Raw genomic sequence first — 21,586 nt, 5'->3', positions numbered from 1 at the left:
TCCGTTATGAGGCGTGTTCTTGCTGGAGGTTCATATACTGACATTAAAACGTTCCATTTGTTTTGTTTTGCTGTGGCGTTTGTCCGACAGCCTGATTTACATTGTTCACTGTGTGACTGCATCTTTCCCTGTGAACCAGTGTTCACAGACTCGTCACTGTGAATTGCTCGAGCGCCGTCATGGGTGGTGTGGTGTCACTGGTGACTGCATGCACGAGACAGAGAAAAGTTAATCATGCATTAGACATTGAGGAGGTGGTCATGGATATCAAACCTTGTCTTGTGGAGCAACTAAACTTTATAGCAGACTCTTCAGTTATGGCTATTAGTGAGCCTTGAACTAATTTATTGTTAGTATATCTGCGCTGAGCAGCACATTTGTGTTAATCTGGACATGCAGATTCTTGGATTATGTTCATTTTAACTCCGCTGTAAACAGGAGATATAAAACGGTAGTTTTAATATCTATGGAACCTTGCAGGCATTTCCGCAATGGTTTTCACATGTGGTGAAATGAAAGCGAGTGATTCAGTTTAATTTCCTTAATAGATTTTAATTATAGATAGCTTCAGATATCCTTGCCTCTGTACCGTTATGTCTAAAACTTTCAGTTCTTTGAGCTGAATAAAATGGAACATTGTATCTTCTAGACGTCTTCATGCTCAGATTAACTGTTCCACTGTTGATGTGCAGTAATCTGATTTTGGAGTCTTTGGATGATAATTGCTTGTAATTGTCAGCCTGAAAATTGTGGCGAGTCGGCTCCAGTGCCAGTGCATAGCTCACACAAAACAAGACAGTTTTTATTAGTGAAACGGACAATTTACGCTTATTCTATGACTGCCTTGCCTCAGTCCAACTCTCAGCAAATGTGCTTCATCGCTGGTGTCGGAAGAAAACCTCGTATCTCCGAAATGGCGACTTTACAGGAGAAGGAAAAAACCTACTTCACTTTTAATGGAAGTCAATGGAACCAGAATTTTTTCCAAGCCATTTTAGGTCATTTCCTTTAGCCCATTCATCATGGAATTTACATGCAATGTAAAGGGGAGCATGTCTTTTCAAACTACGTCAAAAACTGAAAAATGTCAAAAATGGAGATTCGAGGTTTTCTCCCGACAGCAGCGATATATGGTTTGCGTCGTCCTTTCAATTTATACAAACCAAGCATCTGTTTATTTAACTGTTTATCATTGGTCTCGGATAACAAAATACTACGTCCTACTGCGTGATTTTATATATTCTCTCAAGCTCATTTAGAACACGTTCTATTACCTTGCTTTAACTTTTCAGCGTTGTGCTTATATTTCATTCAAAGATCTACATTCTGTCCACGTCTTTCTATTCTGTGGCTCATCACCATCCTTATATATGTGGATGCCATAAACAATACAGTTTCCTGTTCTAACGCAGGGATTGTCCCCGCCTCTGCAGGTGTGAGTTAGTGTTCTTCTGTCAACCGCATTCAGGTCACAACAAGAACACAAACGTTTTCCATTTTAGTTTCATATGAAATCCAGTCTGTGAAGCCATATTTATTTACATGGAGATTATAGCTTATTTAAGATGAAGCTCTTTTTAGATGTTGCTGAGCAAGGGGAGCTACGGCGCTCCATAGAAAGGTCAAAAGAGAAGGGATCGAAAGGGTTTGGACTGGGCTGTTTACAAAAACAATGACACTGTAAACAGTCCCATTGTGAGTATTTGAAGCCTTAAATACTCTTCGGGGGAATTTTATTTTTATTTTCTTAATGCATTTCCTGGGGGACGTGCCCTTCAGTGCTCTTTGGTGGGGCCGCTGCTGCTCTGTTGTTCTGAGATCTTTGCTGGTGGATGTAGACCCGAATGAATGTTTGGAAGACGGCGCCTCAAGGGTGCTTTACTCGAACCTTGTGAAAAAGCTGTGAAAGAGGCTGAAAGCCGAGGCGATTGACCTCTTTTCTAGCCTGACGTGTCGCCATTGTTTTTCCCTAACTCAGCTTTAAACTTGCACAGAAATATCGACAGATGTTAACACACGCACAAGAACTGCTGCATTGTACTGTAAACCCAATAGTGTGTGTGGGTGCTCGCCCTTGTGAGATGATGAGTCAGAAGTGACGGATGCGAAAGCGGGAATCCCCCTTCAGGTCCACTTCACATTTTCCTACTCTAATACTAATGCACAGCAATGGTAGGCTTACAACAAACATCTCAATTCAAGTTTTATTTATTATTTCATCACGATGACAGAGAAAGTTAAGCCAGCAAGCCACTGACCTGCGTTAGTTATCTCATTCCAAACACAACATATCAGTGAGAACATCCACAAAACAAGCGCCACATGTATGACTCCAATTATTTACATTTCTTTTTACCACAGTTGGAACACTTGCGACACGAAACAGTTTATACAAAAATATATATTTTTTTCTCAAAAACTTTCTTATTAAAGGACCACTGTACAATTTTATTTCAAAGCCTCTTCGCGTATGCGGCTATGTACAAAAAGACACGATACAAAGGCACAATAAATCTATATTAGGTTCAGCTTGCCGAGAATCGTTTGAATCGCTTCTGCGTTATTGCAAAAATGAGGCTGTAGCAGTGAGCTTTCACAATGACCCACAGACCAGGTCACGAGTCCTGTCTCAACCAAACGTGCATTGCACTTTGTAATTAGAACATGTAGTCCCACATGCTGCTGTTATTTCATTAAATTATTTGACCTAAATATGATAAACAAAGTGCGTTTTGATCAGTCAACATGCGACCAAGACTAGGGGCCAAAAGAAAAAGCAGTAAAAGAAACTGAGGAATCGTGCATCTTCCCCGTCCTTCATTCATGTCCTTTGGCTTTCCAGTTTTGTTCCCCTCCCCAGCTTTGCAGGAGACTGTGGATATTGCCTAGTGTTGCGTGCTGCCCTGCTAGTCATATTGGGCACTTGTTCCCAAACCTTGTCCTGGAATGCTGTTCTGCACATCCTGCTTTTCAATTCAGGAAGGGCTTGTTAAATTGCTGATTAGTTGGATCAAGTTTATGTGAGCAAGAAAACTGAGCAGGGGTAAGGAACTGCTGGTCTTGGGGGGGGAAGGGGTGGGCTTACTGGCCCGAGCTGGATGAGCAGACGGCTGAGGATCCGATGCTGATGGAGCGCTCTGAGTTTGAGGGGGCTGTAGATGACTTCCTTTCCTTTTGCCTCAGATGAATCTTGGTGTGCCTCTTGCGCTCATCACTGCGGGCGAACTTCCGTCCACAGAAGTCACAGGCGAAAGGCTTCTCTCCCGTGTGCGTGCGAATGTGCGTGGTCAGGTGGTCACTGCGGCTGAAGTTGCGCATGCATATCCGGCATTGGAAGGGCTTGTGACCCGTGTGGATGCGGATGTGGCGTGTGAGTTCATCGGAGCGGGAGAAGCGCCTGTCGCAGCCCTCTGCCGGACAAGGATATGGCCGCTCATGCACTGGAGTCTTGCTGGGACGGTTCGGGTACTTCCTGGGCCGCAGAATCGGCCTCAAAGGAAGGTTCTGGGGACCGTAGGCTGCCGCTGGAAGCCGGGAACCCTCGGACACAGGCGGGGCACCCAAGGTAAAGTTCCGGATGGTATTGAGTGGGGTGAGGGGAGGAGCCACCCGGAAGGAGTCCAGTGGGCAGGAGAAGGGTTTCCGCTCTGGAATAGTTGGTATGTCCCTCTGGCATGGTGGCTGGAAGAAGCTTGCGTAGTCTGGAATGATGGGGAAGACGCTGGCATCTGCTGTGGCCTTGGGCGAGGAGTAGGATGGAGGAGGATACGAGGAGATGGGGCAAGCTGAAGTTGAGAGAAATGCCGAAGGATCCTGGTACACCTCTCCGCACCCCGAATAAGGAGGCGGAGGGGAATAGATGTGGTCCATGTCAGCCTGAGTCTGTGGTGCTGTGCAGCTGAGGGTGCTGGAAAAGTGGCCCGGAGAGACGGAGGAGGATGGAGAGGAGGAGGCTGAGGAAGGTTGGGCCATGCCCAGGAAACCCGCGCTGACAATGTTGATCACGCCCTCCGGGTTCCAGTTGGCCGGATACTGCGAGTCGATGGAGAACTTGCCCATGTAGGTAAGGGTCTGGTTTCGGGGAGCTGCCGGCTGAGCGAAGCTGCTGGCGTAGGACAAGTCTAGTGACCGCTTCTCCACACTCATATCATTAATCAAGCCATCTGCAAGAGAAGAGTACAAGAAAACATTTAGTTTAGAAGAGAATGTCTCATGTATACATAGGGAATTTATACACGCCCCGTTGCAGAATCCCCAGTGATGAGTTTGGGTGTAATGCAAGCAGCACTCGCTGCTTAACACAGTCTGGCATAGCAAAAGTTTCAGATTTAAATAAAAAATTTAGTAACAATAAAAAAATAATGAATAAACACTGTTGAATTGACTACAGGATACATCATATCCACATGGATCGTGTAAAACTGACACGTTTTTCTTTAAATTTACTTGCTTTTGGCAATAATTGTCCATTCATGTGAAACTGAACATTTGAGACAAGTATCTCCATCGCAGTGCTCTCAGAATATAGCGCTCAACGCTGTTCGCTGAACGCTGAAAGCATAAAAAGTATTTCTTAAAGTAAATTAAATGTGTGGGCTTGTTTCTTTTTCCAATGTAAACAATCCAAAACTCCACTCACAAAACTGCATCTGTCTGCCTATTTATCTACTCCAGTGGTTCCCAGCCCTGTTCCTGGAGGACCTCTTTCCTGCACTTTTCCTGCTCCACACCAGATCCAACCTATCAGCTCATGAACGAGCCCTTGAGTTAAAGTGGTGTGACTGAGCAGGGAAAATACAGGTGCTAGACAGGGGGTCCTAATCCCAGAGAGAAGCTGCTGGTCCCACCAAACACAAACTTCACCTGCTGCTCAAATCAACACGGCCAAAGCCAGAACAACAAAGCATCACCAGGCACCTGCAGCACAGAGTGCGTGGAGCAGGTCAGAGGCGCGCTGCCCCTGCAGCCAGTCTAACTGCCCCTCTTACCTGCGGTCATGTGCTCGTAGTGGGCCGGCGCGTCTCCGCTCGGGTAGACGGTGAGGGAGGTGCTGAGCTCGTCCACAGAGTAAATGCCCTCGGACAGCGGGTGCACGAACACGGGGCTTTTCTCCAAAGTCTTCGCCGTCATGGTTCACGCGCACAGACCGTGTGTTTTGTTGTTTTTTGGCTTTTTTTTAAATAATAAAAACGGAAAAAACAAAGCACGTGGAGAGTTTTGTTGTGTTTGGATGCGCGTCGTCCCTCTCTCTCTCCCTCTCTCTCTCTCTCTCTCTCTCTCTCTCTCTGCGAGTGTAAGTGTGGGTCCGCTCTTCTCCCCCCACCTCCCGCCCCTCGCGCAGGGCTTCTTTATTCTCCTTCTTTTTGCTCCGCTGATGTTTCTCCTTGGCGTTTAGTTCACTCAACTAACTCAGCGGACTGACTGACTGACTGACAGACAGGCTTGACTGACACCGAGCGCGCGCGTACGTGAGCGTGTGATTGCGCTGGCTTCTCTCGCACTTTGTATTTATGGGCGCTTTCCGACGCCCGTGACGTCACTGACCATAGAAGGAGAGCGAGCGGAGCGCAGCGAACGCCGATTGGCCAGCTGGGCCGCGTGGCGTCACAGAGCCGCACTTTTTTTGTGAATGGAGAAGCCCGAGTGGCGAGCGGGCGGAGAACGGGCGGAAAACGGGTGGAGAGCGGGCGGAGAACGGGTGGAGAGCGGGCGGAGGGAAACACAGCGCGAATCAGTGAAGCTAAAGCGACTGGAGGGTTAAAGGCAGGACAGAGGGAATAAGGAGCACACCGCTCGGGCTGAAGGAGAAAGAGAGAAAAGTGTGTGTTTGTGTGTGTGTGTTTGTGTGTGTGTGTGTGTGTGTGTGTGAGAGAGAGAGAGTGTATTCCGGTGTGTGTTCTCCATACATGGTCATCCGGCCCATCCAGCTCCGCCCCTCCTCGCGCATATGGAGCTTCATTCCGGAGCTGCGGCGGAAACTGGCGGGTCCTGCCGAGCAGCGCAGCTCTAAACCACAAACAAATGAGCCACACAATCACGGAATTTCTACTTCTGCTGCCTCTCTGTCGGAAACACAGTGTGTGTGAGAGAGAGAGAGAGAGAGAGAGAGAGAGAGAGAGAGTTTGGTATATTTGAATAGCTCATGGTTTTGGAAAGAGGGAAACAATTTTAGAAACTACAGTCTATATTTAGGGTGCAGCTGGAAAATAATTGTACTTATTCTTTATTATCAACAATAATAACAACAACAACAACAACAACAACAATAATAATAATAATAATAATAATAATAATAATAATAACAGTAATGTTATTGCAATAGAATGCAAGATATTGTTGGGCCTACTACTACAAGTCATAATATAATATAATATAATATCATATAATTGTTATAATTATTATTATTATTGTTGTTGTTGTTGTTAATGTTTATTTATTTATTTATTTATTTATTTCCCTGATGGCCCTCTACAGGCTTGTTTTGGTCAATTCCATTCCATTGAGCAGGAAAATAATAACAAGTAATAAATGACGACATCTGTTTTACAGAGTCCCGGCGAGCCTGACGAGGGTCGTGGTCAGCTGTAGTGACCGTGGCAGCAGATCTAAATGTTCCTGCAGGCCAAAGATCAACACTTTTTTGCCTTTTCTTTGCTTTGATTGCATCTCTTTGACTCGTTCCAAAACTAAGCGCAGACTAAAAGTTTCCTAAAGTGGCCCAACGTGAGCTCGCGCTCCTCTAAATATAGAGTAAAAGTGTTCCAGGCTGCCGCTGCCTCAGGCCTGAAATCCCCCCGTGGGTTTAGAAACTCCTCTTAGAGGTAGGTTGTGGGGGAGGAGGGCACAGAAAACATGACACACATATAAATGAAGCAGCTCTGCTCCTTATATTCACACGTACAGCATGATACAAGCCACACAGCGCACTGTACACACACACACACACACACACACACACACACCAATCCCACTCCTTTACTCAGACAGCGTGGCTATGGGAAAATAAAAACACGGCGAAAAAGAAAAAGAGAGGAGCGCGAGCTGACAGGCTGCAGGAATGATATAAGCATGTTTGGACGGGCTCTGTAAGCGTCCCCCACGAGTTAAAGGGGACTCCCACCGATTTTTCAACATTTGCGCGTAATGAAGTGGTTAAGGTGTAAACAAAGTCACTCGGAGTGATTTGGTGTGAGTTCTATTCTCTCCATTCTAGAGGAACACACTGGGCGGTTATGGGATCCAGAGTTCACAGAAAGGTAATACATCAGAAAGATTAGAAAGACGGTGCACGTTCTGAAGGTTTTAAAGGACGGACTTAGGCTAAAACATCCGTTAAGGAGCACCAATAGCGGAGGGATATGTGCAGGGCGTTGTGAAGCAAAGCAGTCCCCAAAGAAAACGTTCATAGACGTACGCGATTCTTTTCACTCTCAAAAGTCAGCCCTACCCGTCTGAGCTCATTTAAACGCCCGTTAATTATCAGTCATCACTGAAATCCATCCCAGAGCAAGGCCACGAGTGCGTGCTAGTCCCCAGGGGCCCCTAAGCAGCACCGTAGGTTCCCTACACGCTCGAGCGCTGGGCGTCGTTTAAGGGAGCTGCAGCTGATTCCGTCCCTCGCAGCGTCCAGCAGCCTCACCGTGTTGTTCACTGCTGTTAGAAATTCCCCTCTAACGGACCTCTGTCACTCTCTGTGGTCTGGAATCAGCCTTGAATGTCTGAGAATGTCTGCAGTGCACCTTGTAGGGAGCTAGGAGGGAGACTGGAGCGCTTACTGACTCGAGGAGCGAGGAAAAGTGACGAGAAGGGAAAATCAGCGATATTAAAGTTCACAGCTGAGAAGCGTGAGGAGCTCCAAGTGAGCTGAGTTCTCGTCCACGCCGCGGTTTGAGCGCCAGTCGCACTCTGGCGTTATCAGGTTTCCAGGAGCCCCACCTGAGCGCCCAGGTGAGCCAGATCGGCTTCTGATGTTCGTTGTTTCACGCGCAAAATAGGTGCAGAAATGGGCCTCCAGATCAGCGACGTCTGCTAATTGCGCATACAAGCTACGTGTGCACTTGTGCACATCCGCACATCTCAAGTCAATCAAAGCCACGTTCATCGTTTAAAATAGATCAAATGGACAAAAGGGAGCAACCACGGTGAACCAGAGCTGGACGAAGTACACAAACCCTGTACCTGAGTTAAAGTAGAGACCCCCAAGGTAAAATATTCCTCCAGTAAAAGTAGAAGTTCCTCCTTTAGACCTCCACTGGAGTAAAAGTACTAAAGTATTTCCCTTCAAATGTACTTAAGTATAAAGTAAAAGTACTAAAAGAGTAATTCTGGCTCTGATGTCCTGTTATCATTTTTATAACCAGACTGGCTTCATGAACTCATTTCAGGTGAAAGTCCTCCAGCGTCTCTCTTGGTAAACCAGTCTTTTAATAGAACGTCATTAATTAGTGACGCTGACGTCTATTAAAATGATCAGAAGCACAAAACACTGAAGGTAAACAGTTTCCATCAGGGAGAACCGAGTGGCTCTGAAATCACTTTTTACACACAAGCACAGTTTCAGTTTCAGATTTATTTACAACTTAGTTCCAAGTTTAAGTTGAATAAAAACTGGCTTTAAACTCAGGATCACAGATGAGCTCCTTTACTATGTTGATCTGTAGGCGTCTGTTCATAAACATAAACCAGCCCAAACTCATTTACTATAAAATGAAATGGTGTTTGTAGAAATTCAGAAAAAAGCCGCGTCAGTCTCGACTGCATATGTGGACATATTTCTATATTGAGCTCTATTTACACAAAGTTAGGTTAGTTCATCATTTATGTTGAACAGACTCTCCCAAAGTTTTACGCTGCCGCGCTGACGTTGAACCGCGTGCTGCACTGGGTCGGTATGACCAACAGGTCAAAACCAGCTCTAAACAAAGTGACCGCTGGGCCCTGATTGGTGCTCTGGCTTTGCGCTTCTTTCGTTTTGACATGTTACGTTTTTATACACACAGAAACCAAAAGGAACGACAGATTTCTCAAAATGTAGGAGGAAAAAGTCGGATATTAGACTCTGAAATGTAGTGGAGTGAAAGGAAAAAGTCGCCCAGAACGGAGAAACTTCAGTACAGATACACCAAAAATACTAAAGTACAGAAACTAATTACATTTACTCAGATACTCAGTTACTGTCCACCACTGCGCTGAACAAAACAATGAACGAGGATGCACCAACAAACACTGATAATTCCTGTTAAACGGCATTATTGCCTTTTATTATGCTATTTTTGTTTTGTTCATTTACCTACTGACACCTTTACTGTCTGCCAGATTTATTTATTTATGTGCATGTTTGTTTGTTTGTTTATTTTCTCATCTATGCTACTTGTTAATGTATCTATGTCTATTTTAGTTTATTTTACATTGGCTGTTTTATTTTATTTATGTACCTACACAGTTTATTTGTTTGTTTGTTTGTTTTCCTTCCTTCATGTTGCTTCCTTATTTTATTTCTGCACCTACACAGTTCATTCATGCCACTTGCTTATTTTATTTGATCTTATTTAGTTTTACATGTGCTCTTTCCTGCTTTATGGCAAGTGATATATATATATATATATATATGTATCTCAGGTCCCCGAGCTTTGAGATCCTCTGGCTAGAGGGCAGTGGTGTGCACCCTGAACACACACACGCTGCCCTGCTGTTTACACTCTCAGGAGAGGGAAGCCTTGTAGGAGCTGGTGGTTGAAGCTGCCCTTTTATATTCAGCTGCCAGGAGCTTTGTGGTTTCTCTGACGGTAGTTTAGGGTTTGGATACAGTGAGAGATGTTAACCTGCTCTCTGAGCTGCACTGTGTGTCAGGGTGTGGGCGACACAGAATGTGGGGCAGATAACCACAGTGTTATCAACAATAAGTTGGGGCAACAAGCGCTGAGATTTAAAGCGTAGCTTTGATTGTCCTGTAATTCTAGGCCTTTCATCTTTATTCTAAGGGTTGTACTCATTGTGCATTTGCATTTGTTATGAAGTCATTGTAATCCTCTGAACAGCTAGGCCTGCATGATTCACATCACAATGCCCTTATTAATCCCAAACACGTATTTCTGTACATGCAGCAGTGGCTCAAATGTAGAGGAACAATGGCAGTATTAGCCCAGCTTAAGACCAGAAGTCCTCTTATTTTTTCAGGCGCAGGAAAATGATCCAGCTGAATTTTAAATTAAACAATACTAACATTGCAGCCTGCAGAAAGTTTGAGAGAAAAATACCAGCAGCTCTTTATACTTGTACTGTATTGTAATTAACAGTACTGCATTTACACGTCAAGTTGATTACAACTATATTACAACTCATACGTGCTCTGATGCGCACCAACGTCTGTCCAAAGCTTTTGCTGAATTATATAAGCAGACGTGATGAATCTAGCTGCACTCTCAGTCACTGGGTACCCTTCTTGTCACTGGGGTGGTACCTTTAGTCAGGGAACGTAACTGAACCATAATCCACTGAAATTCTGTTTTCTAAGTTGTACTGGCTCCACACTCCCCGCCTCGCCTCGTGCCCAGGCTTTTTTACTAAATGGTTCTGTTTTAAAACATTCGTTTATAAAAAGATACAAATATCTACTTTTCCACTGGGGAAAACTTGTTTAAGGTACACGATTGGACCTTAAAACCGCTGTTGTGCCTCTGAGGGAACATTTACACTGTTTGCACCTTGATGAACGAATCACGTACCTGCATGGTCCCTTTATTTCTAACAGTGGAGTTTCTGGTAGAACACCATCGCTGTCGGAACACAATCGAAGGCTAGTGTTGCTAACAAACACTAGAAGCCGATGGTCAACTAAACCTTTTCTGTGAATACATCCTCAGAACTTCTCTCAACAGGGTCCCGCTCTTATTAAGTCCACTCAGGTTGGTCAGTTTGGTTTAGGACGCAATAAGATTTACTGTGAACTATAAAAATGAACAAACCATCACTGTGGCGCTGAATCTTTCAAGGGGCCATATTTGTGGCAAATTCCAAAAAAATCCTCCACATCAACAAGTCTGCACAGTCTTAATGAAGCCCTATCGCTGGTTCTATCAGGGTCAGAGAAGATTTGGGGATATTATTGACTTCTAATGTTTTTTTTTTGGCAGTCGTGGGCTGGAGGTCAGGGAACTGGCCCTGTGACCAGAAGGTTGCCGGTTCGATACCCAGCACCAACAGTCCATGATTGAGGTGTCCTTGAGCAAGACACCTAACCCTCAATTGCTCCCTGGGCGCTGCGGATTGGGCTGCCCACCGCTCCGGGCAAGTGTGCTCACTGCCCCCTAGTGTGTGTATTCACTAGTGTGTATGTGGTGTTTCACTTCACAGATGGGTTAAACGCAGAGGTGGAATTTCCCGGTTTGTGGGATTAAAAAAAAGTATAACCGCATAGCTTCAGTATTGAACTAAAGAAGCAACATTTGGACATGAAACTTATCTTGGCTCATCACCTACTTTTGGGATATAGTGGAAAATTGTGTACATTTTATTTTTCACCCAATCATTCCTTTACGACCTACATTAGAAATAGATTTTATATATATATATATATATATATATATATATATACATAATATATAGAAATAGATTATATATTATAAATAGAAATGAGAAAAAATAGCAGTTCAGCTGGTTTTCTATTCTGTCCATCTGTCTAGTTCCACCCAAGTATTTTTCATACATGCACTTTATGCCTTTTATGCTGGGAAGTTCCTTTTTCAACCTCAACGCTATTGTTACACATTTTTCAGTTTTCTCATTCATTCCTCACTCTGATCCGGGGTCAGCTCCTCTCCACTGCACACACAACCCTGTTCTTTAAGATATGAAAGGCCCAAAATCAGCCACGTTTTGAGAAGTCTGATGTGTATGACCCCAGGTCTACCGGCATGAATGCCACTTCTGTTCATTCAACAGGCCGCTTCACTTTCATGCTCACTTTTAAGCGACATTAAAGGCACAACACAAATTACGTCCTACACTTCACAACCGTAAACGTAAAGGAAATAAAGTAAGAATTGTGGGCCTAGTTGTGTGGCTAGCATCTGACCGACTTTGTCTGGAAAAAAAGCTCCAGATTTATGATATCATTGAAGAGCAAGCTGCACTGAGATCAGAGTGTGTCTTTGAAGTATTCAGTGGATATCGTCTAAGCAGGCCCCTCCTTCCTTCAAAGGGAAATTTTACAGTTAGCTTTTCAGACATGAGTTCCAGTAGCATAGTTTTCCCCTACTTTGAGTGTGCTGTTATCTCGCCTGTCGATGGCAACCTAAACAAGTCTACAACACAGGAAACCTCATGGTTTTATTTCAGCCACTAAAACCCCCAAATATCACAGAGCATCCTGTTGCCATTCAATCAATGTATTTTTGTCTCCACCCATGCAAAGCTCTAGTTATTTTTTGCAGGGGTGTTGCTGTCATCATCATCAACAGCCATGGCTGGTGATCAGTTCATGATTCCTAATACGACTCAGGATGCCATGGCGTCAGAACGATTTTTATCCTTGTTATGAACGGAGCCATCTGTTGTCACCACACTGGCTCTGCGTTCGTGGGTTGGTGTTGTTCAGATGGTTGCAAGAAACAAGCAGAGCCAACAACGGTCTCTGTGTGAAGTCTTGCTTGATGTGCTGACTTTGAATCTGGTCTGAAATGACTTGGAATAAAATGGTGTTACATTAAGTTACATTAAAAGTTCTTTCCTTTTCTTGCTAAGATTTTGGAGATAAAGGGTTTTGTTGGCTCTCTTGAATATGAATATTCTGAAAAGTTAGTCTCTATTAGCAACCTGTGTTTTCTGCCCCCCCCCCCCCCACCTAGTGGTCATTAAGCCATTTTTAAATTAGTGTAATGAAATAAAAACATTTTCCCAGAACTCTTTTCTCAGATTACGTGCAGTGCGGGTTCTACATAATCAGTGACATAAGCAGCTGCTTAGTGCTCCACAACCACCAGGAACCCTCTATTATCTTCTGCGCTCTTACTGTATCTGTGTCTTACTGTTGTCTATGATACTTGAGCGAGGGAAGAAAAGCGACTGATTAATTATGTTTTTAAAAAAAGTGTATCTGGAGCAGAAAAGAGGGACAAAAAAGAGAAAGTGAGTAATGTATTGTGTTTTTTGTTGTGTTAACTTTATCCTATTTGTTTCGGCTTGTAGTTGGACAACAAGTAATAGTTGATTTGAGGTCTATGAAGCAGGTTCAACTTAGGCTTTCTGACTAAGTTCTAGAAACCTAACAAACATACATACATTAACATCATTTAAAACATTTACAAAAGTAATGAAGAAAGGTGGTAAACAGGGTTAGATCACACTAAGCTTAAACTTAGCTGGGTAAGTAAGAAATACTACATTGTGTGACTGACCTCTGGATCCTGCTTCTATTATTAGACTCCCAAATGAGCATCCAGGTATCCAATCATTAGCCAGTTCTAAATGGACATTATTTAGACAGCGCATGGTAGCCATTGTTATAATTTAGATGAATTACTCTAATTTTATAGTACATTAGCTAGGAAGATGGAGAGCCCCCAAAACAATCCTGTCTAGGGCCCCCAAAAGGCCCTGATTACCTATGACACTGGGTGAAATGTTGTTACTCAACGTCGGGCTGCTAGTGAGCAATGAGGGGCTGAAAGGGGAGGGGTGAAAACCTCCTGCTGTAAAACAGTCCACACCTTTCTAGAAAGATAGCTGTCCTGAGATAACATGCACAACTGCAGCTTTTTTGATACCAATTTTGTGTGTAACAACAAAGCACTGAAACACAATAAAAACGTTCACGTATACAGGTGAAAATTCAGTTCACTTTCATAAGTCACACACATTTCAATCTCAGTCCACTCAAACCGTCTTCAGGTCTTCACTACAGCTGCAAAGACTTGTTGAAATGGTTTAGGACATAATATGACTTACTATGAAATATCAAAATGAACAAAACTTCCCAACTCAGCTAAATGCCATTAGAGTCTGCGTGACTTTAATGAGAATCTTGAGCAGCTTGAGGAGGTTGAGAGAAATTTTGGGAGTTTATTTACAGAAGAGGTTTGGTTCACTATCAGCATAATTGCATAATTATGTAATATTACGAATGCAAGTGTAGTAACACATATTATTTGCTTTAGTTGCTTAGCTAAATCTAGTTACTGTATGAAACAGTTCATTTAATATAATGCAGTAGTTTCACAGTTGATACCAATGCATTGTACCCAGATGAATAATTGCAGCAAATTATTTTATTAATTAAATGATAGATTAACCCAACTAGGCTGATTGAAATTGGCCTAACTACATAGAGAGTAAGCAAAACTAGAAAAAGAAGAGCATTACGAAGTACTAGCTGAAAACTATGTATGATATATAACACTGATTCCAAAAAAATTGTGATGCTGTGTAAAATGTAAATAAATGTAAATAAAAACAGAATGCAATGATTTGCAAATCTCCTGAACCATTTTTAAACAATATAACTTAGAACACATATCAGATGTTGAAAGTGAGACGTTTTACCATTTAATGAAAAACATTTAGAACCTGATGGCAGCAACGCATCTCAAAAAAGTTGGGACGGGGCAACAAAAGGCTGGAAAAGTAAGTTGTACTAATAATAACAGCTGAAGCAGCAATGTGCAACTGTGGCGTGGAGCGAGGAGGTGGACACATACGCTGAGATAAGCGACTATTATTAGGGGCAAATCCAGGGTCATAGTCACAACGGTCCAGGGTCAAACAGCCAACACGGAGAGAAGGAGGGACAGACATGACAAAATGAAAACAGGATCAACAAACAACGGAGGCCGGAAGAAACAAACACCAAACGACATCAAACACTTCAAACAGTACAAGAAACAACAAAGACCAACACAGACCAAGGCAAACACAGGGCTTATATACACCAGGGCTCACAAGGGGTCACAAGACACAGGTGGAAACACAGGTGGGAACAATCAGGGGCGAAACAAGGGGGCAGGACAGAAAAACAAAAACAAACGCACATGGAAGACCAGGAAGTAAACACGAGCACACGGACAGGACAAAGGTAAACACAAACACAAGTTAAAGCTAGATCATGCAAAGACAAAGCCATATGCCAACATGATCCAGAAACACCTCTGTCTTCTCTGGACCAAAGCTCCATTTAAAATGGACAATGGAAAACTGGTCAGATGAATCAAATTTAAAATTATTTTTGGAACCGACGGAGTCAAGAGGAAAGGGGCAGTCCAGCTTGTTACCAGCACACAGTTCAAAAGCCTCCATCTCTGATAGTATGTGGTTGCATTAGTGCCTATGATGTGGGCAACTTACACATCTTTACACAACAGTATATAGAGATTTTAGAACAAATAATGCTCCCATCCACGCAACGTCTCTTTCAGGGAAGGCCTTGCATATTTCAGCATAAGTCACATATTGCAGCATGGCTTTGCAGAAGAAGAGTCCAGGTGCTGAACTGGCCTACCTGCAGTCCAGATCTTTCACCAATAGAAAACATTTGACGCATCATGAAGTGAAAAATCCAGCAAAGAAGACCCAGGAGTGTTGAGCAGCTAGAGTCCTACATCAGAATGGGACAACATTCCTCTCCCAAAACTCCAGCAATTGGTCTCCTCACTTCCCAGTCAATGAGATTTGCAAATCATTGCATTCTGGTTTTATTTACATTTATTCAGCTTCAAAACTTTATTGGAATTGGGGTTTTATTTATATATATATATATATATATATATATATATATATATATATATATATATATATATATATAAAACCTAAGAATCTATTCTCAAACAGAAATTTATTGAAACTTGTGTAAATTATTTAAAGTAAGTCAATTTTTTGGAGCCAAGAAGTTTACATGTTTTAAAATAAGACAATTAATTCAAGTTTACAGTATATTGGCTTCTGGTGCTTGTTTTGAACACCAGTCAGGTCTTGGCTGTTTGACTTTGAATTCTCTGACCATTCTTTTTACCTGTTAAAATCTCAGGCTTATTACATAGCTAGGTTTGTTATGCAGTGTTTACGAATATGCTGCCTGATGTCTGAGATGTTTGAGATGAAGCAAGTTTTTTTAAGTCCATTCTTGGTGGAGTTAGGAAATAGCTCCCAAAGAAAACCACTTTTAAAGGTTTACCACTACTTTATCATTACCAAGATCCCACAAATACTCACAAGCTACGTGTACATTTAGATTTTCCCAGGCCTTGTCAGCATTGTGACCCCTGTATCACTATTGTCATCTCCACTGTGAAGAAATCTGTGCTAATAAGTTTCTCCACAATGAAACATTTCACATGAACCACGCTGAGTTGCTGAATTCCCCCTTTAAATTCTACAGTAAATGTAAGCTGCAGCCTCCTATCGTTATCAAATGGTGTATTTCGGCTTTGTGGAGAGTGATTTAGCAGCATCTTCATCCATTCTCCCTCTGGGGTCTCCTCCAGCCCACACTGCCCTGAGCTGCATTCATTTATGGCCTTTGTCACTCGGCCTGGCGCGATTAGTTTAGAGGTCGTGTTCGGTGCGTCGTCATAACGACACCTTGGTGGATATCGACTGGAGAGCGGCTCCGCAAATCACCCTGGCCGCTCGATAGTGGGCCTGGGCCGGTGACACGTCGCATTTACATTCTGTCCCGCAGACGTTTAGGGGCTGGAGTGGTGTTTTCTTTTTCAGCCCTGGCAGAGCGATAATGTGACAGGTGGGTGACGGAGCGGCCCTGGCCAGGCCGATTAGGGCGACATGTCAGCCGTTGTTAATGGGGGAAGTCCTCTAAACGTCGTCTCTGTACCTGAACCTCCATAATGAGAAGGTGCTAATGAATCCAGGCCCGTTTTTAAAGCCTGTATTAATTGCAGGGCAATCGCAAGGGGGCACAGGCCGTAGATAACCCTCAAGCGCTCGGGAACAGTGCAGGGTCGAGCGAGACTTTGAGGCTTTTTTTACATGTAAATGGTTCTTGCTTTATGATCTACGGCAAGAATCAGCAGTGGGTTATGCAGGTGCATAATGAATGCTGAATAAATCCACCCTATTGGCTTTCAGTTAGCGTGAAAGGAGGAAAGATTAAGCTGGACGTTATCAGTCATCGACACGGGGCATGAACCGACCCCTTCACATTTTACAGCTGCTATAATTACAAACTCCATTGTGAGACCCACAGCGCCGTTTGTTCTCAATGGATGATTGTGACTGTATGACAAATACATAAAAGCGCCCAATTCTGCCCAGAACAGTGACGATCTTTTGCTGCACAGCGCCGCAGCGGAATGCCTCGCATTTGCAGGGATTCTTGTGTCCTCCCCCACCAACGAAAGAAGGAAACTTCTTGAGATGCTCTTGTCCTTTGTTGCTCACCCACGGATGCAAAAATGTTTGCACACTGTGCAGAAGCGGTGCAGGCCAGTCGCTTGCCTATTGGCTGGCAGACTCTGGCAGGCCCTTTAGGGAATGATGGGACTCGGCGTGCTGGACGCCCACAGCCAACAGCCGCTGAATTCAAGAGCTTTCTCTCTTGCATATGCTTGGGGTCACTGGGGGTCAAACAACCACTGCATGCGAGGACATATCAAGTGACCTTCTCTCGCTCACTCCTGACCTTCTCTTTTGCTCTGTCGTTCTTTCTTTGTCTACCCTTTCTCACATTTTTTAAATGTACCCGAGACTACGGTTGCATAGAAGGCCATAAGATACTACTCACAGTTAGCTCTGACAGCTCATGTCCCCCTATTAATTGAGCTCCTCACATGTCTGACAATATCAGTCACCTAATATTATGAACTTTCAGTATGTTTGAAACATTAAAGCGTAATTAACACATACACACATCTTCTAAGCCGCTTCTCCTTCTGGGTCACGGGGTAAAGCATGAGTCATTCAGCGTGGTCTGATGTGGAAAAGTCTGGTTTAGTGAAACTTACAATCAGAGTTGTTCACAGTGGTGGGGATCCACCACTAAAACTGCCCCAGAGAAAGTTCTCATGAAATTTGTTATGAACATGTTGCTTGATGTTTGGGGCGTTAGTTTATGATAGTTTTAAGTAGCTTTTGGCCTAAAATGTGTTTTTAAAATCCATTCATTGCGGAATTCAGAGTGCATTGAAGCAAAACCGTCCCCCCCAAGAAAACGTGTTTTTCCAGATTTGTCACTATTTTACCATCAACAACATTATATTTAAAAACTGCAGGTTCACTGATGGTTTTGAATAGTAAACAAAATGCCTGTATATGGTGAACCCTGGTTCCTATCAGCACCACTGTAGTCTGAATCTGTGTTTCTCTTTAATGGAGGATTTCACATCAAACCACTCTGAACGACTTTTTGACATCTCAACCACTGAATTATGCAGAAATAAATAAAAAAATAGTGGAATTTCCCTTAAACCCTTAGAACGGGGGAGCACAACTCCGGTCCTGGAGGGCCGGTGTGCAACACAGTTTCCACACTCAAGCGCATCCAGTAAACCTGGCAATTAACAGGTGAGTGTAATCAGGTGTGATTGAGCAGGTATATCACTAAACTGTGCTGGACACTGGCCCTCCAGCACCGGAGTCGTGCACTTGCCTGCCGTAGAGGCTGCTGTTGTCACTGACAATAACAAAAGCGTGACGTTATTTTTAAAATTATATACATAACTCATTGAAAAAAGTGCAGAGTTGTGCTTTTACACTGAAGAAGAAATATTTTATTATTATTTGAATTTAATAAAAAATGTCCTGCTTTGAAAAAAGAAAAAAAATCTACTATGTAATTACATAATTATGTTTAAACAGCATAGCTTACAGTAAAATAACTCTAAAGACCTCACTCTTATTACTACATAAACCACATATTAATTTCATAGTATTAACTTAGTAATTAAGAGTAGTTACTGAATAATTAGCCATTTGATAAATTCACTACAGTTCAAGCAGTTAACAAAAAAAATCTTGGTCTTTTCTACTAGCAGTTCAGGAAAGTGAAGAATTCACTATGTTGTGTGGTGAATCACCACACTGAGTCAACAAAACCTCTCTGCTGAAACACAAAGGAGGTTGCTAGCATTTATTTCAGCACGAGAAAGAAGAGCAGGCCAAGAGCGCAGAGCGAGAGAAAACCGCAATGGGAACGGAATGCTCCATGTAGCTCCTTCACTGAAACACTGGTCAGGCATATGACAAGGCAGCATAAAGCAACCTGTCAAGTTCCGCCCACAAAATTCAGATGAGGCCCTGTCGAAGACGAGTGAATGGACACCAACCTGCTTCAGCGGCGGCTAGGATCTAAAGACAAGCCGTGGGAGAGGCCGCAACGACACGAATTGTTCTCTCTTTATCGAGTGGGAGGCTGTTTTTCTTGGTGAATCTGCGTAGGTGTTACTTTTCTATAGACGCTTCGCCATCAAAGGACTCAACAGTTTGTGCTTAGTGGCATGTGGGGTGAGCTAACAAACAGTGAGAAATTCCCTCTTTAAAATGTGAGGTTTGATTGTTTTGCTGTGTTGGTTTTGAAAAACAGGCCCTATTTATAGGCTGTATAATAATCTTTACTTAGTTGGGGGGAAGCTGCAGCCTAGTTTGACATTTTTAAGAGGTTTTTTCCATCCTTTTATTTATTTATTTATTTGTGATAACAATAGTGTGTAATTAACAAAAAATGACACCAGATCTTTGAGATTTATTGTCGCAGATGTTACATTAACCTGCTGTCACATGCGCACGGCATTTACTTCCGCTTAGATTTACAGGGTCCATGCACAGTCCTACTCCTGGAAATGTGTCATTTTAGCCAGCTTGGCTAATTTTCAACTCTTTAACTATCGCTTCTCAGCTTTTTATTCCCACTCGATGAAGAAAAAATGACAGTAGAATGTCCAAAATATTGATTTAGGAACTTGAAATACGTATTGTCTTTAAATACTGACTTAATATCTGGAAATAATGACTTATGTTCTTGAAATATTGAATTAGCATTTTGAAATAAATTGAAATAAATTTGAAAAAAGCTTATTTTCACAAAATAAATTTTTTTTTTCTCTGTATATTGACTTAATATTTCAAAACAAATGCTTATTTTCTAAAATATTGGCTCAATATCTTAGAATAATGAATTCATTTCTTATGATTTTGAGAAACTATGTAAAACTAATGTTATTTCATTGGAAAAAAAAGTACCTTTATGGGATAATAAATCATTTTTGTAAGATGATAAGTAATTATTTTGACATAGCAATATTTTTAGAAAACTAATAACTTTTGTGACATATTAGGTCATTATTATAAGATACTAAGTCACTATTTCAACATACGAAGTAATCAATTTGAGAAAATAAGGCATTAATAAGTCAAATAAGTAATAATCCCGACATAGTATTTAATATTTTGAAAATGTAAGTAAACATTTCGACATACTGCTGCCAGAAACAGGCAAGGAGAAAAGAACACTGCTCATTTTTTCTCCTCTGTCTGAAATGAGAAGGCTTCTTCAAATGCTTAATCATTGCTTTTCTACTGGTTAACCACTGCTGTTTCACCGTTTCACCGTTTCAACATATTACTTTTTATTGCATATCAGAAACTAATGAAGTTTACACTTGGCGGTAAGTATTAATTTCATCATCATATTTTGCCACTTTAGGTGGTCCTATTAATTTCCCTCCCAAATTGCAATAAATCACAGGCTACCATTAAGATCACATGAAGTGCGCAGGTAGAAAATAATTGCATGCAAAACAGCCCCTGGCTATAAAGAGATGCGGCAGCACGGTGCAGCGCTGCTGGAGAAAGAGAGCTGCTCTCTTCCTCTTTCTGTGCTGTTGTAATGTATTCATTCAGTCTGCACACTTACCTGCATTATCTAAATGAAGAGGGGCTGTGCTCTCAGTGCAAAGTGCAGCACGTCCACACACACACACACACACACACACACACACACACACACACACACACACACACCACATCATGCGAAAGCTCTCACTTAAACACACACACACACACACACACACACACACACACACACAGGAAAAAGTGTTACGGCGCTATACTCACATTATGAGGGCTTGGAGAGAAGTGGCTCTTTGTGAATCCCCATCACATGAGTGGGCTCCTCCAAGAGCATTACATTGCTCCAATAACAACACACTCACACACACTTTTTCACATACACACACGCACACACGCACTCTTGGGATGGCTTGTGTGCTCCTCATCCGATCTGATCGCTCTCCAAACTGATTATCTATATTCTACCAAGGGGCTATATGAGGAGTTCTCGCTCTCTCTCTTTCTCTCTTTCTCTCTCTCTCTCTCTCTCTCTCTCTCTCTCTCTATAAGGGGGTGTAACAAAAAAAAAAATCAAGGAAACTCAAGACAATAGTGCCACTCCTTATGCACGCCACATCTTTGACATTGAAATTGTCATGGTAATGGAGCGTGCGAGGTGTGGGAGCTGGGAGAGTTGTAGAGTTGTGATGGAAGGACCTGTAGGTGTTGGTGTCACTCATGTGTCTCGTGCACCTCCTCATTCTGACATATAATAGCAGTGTTGGCCCATATGGGCCCGGCAGAGCAGCTTGGTTTT

At 42.7% G+C, this 21,586-nt stretch overlaps 1 protein-coding gene across 2 annotated transcripts; it reads right to left on the bottom strand.

Moving 5' to 3' along the window:
* Positions 1–2,190: 2,190 nt before the first annotated feature.
* On the bottom strand, positions 2,191–21,145 carry egr2b (early growth response 2b). 2 transcript variants are annotated; one of them, XM_037543984.1, is made up of 2 exons: positions 21,055–21,145; positions 2,191–4,163 (listed from the first exon to the last, which is right to left on the bottom strand). In XM_037543984.1, the coding sequence occupies exon 2, from the start codon at positions 4,144–4,146 to the stop codon at positions 3,082–3,084; it is 1,065 nt and encodes a 354-aa protein (XP_037399881.1). In that variant the 5' UTR covers positions 4,147–4,163; positions 21,055–21,145; the 3' UTR covers positions 2,191–3,081. The 2 variants fall into 2 exon arrangements, with proteins under 2 accessions (XP_037399881.1, XP_017569997.1); XM_017714508.2 differs by lacking the exon at positions 21,055–21,145 and adding an exon at positions 4,989–5,475.
* Positions 21,146–21,586: the final 441 nt, after the last annotated feature.

The sequence above is a fragment of the Pygocentrus nattereri genome, chromosome 13 (genome assembly GCF_015220715.1).
Source record: "Pygocentrus nattereri isolate fPygNat1 chromosome 13, fPygNat1.pri, whole genome shotgun sequence".
NCBI lineage: Eukaryota > Metazoa > Chordata > Actinopteri > Characiformes > Serrasalmidae > Pygocentrus > Pygocentrus nattereri.
The sequence above is the reverse complement of the archived record's forward strand: the minus strand, read 5'-3'. Positions and strand labels throughout refer to the sequence as shown.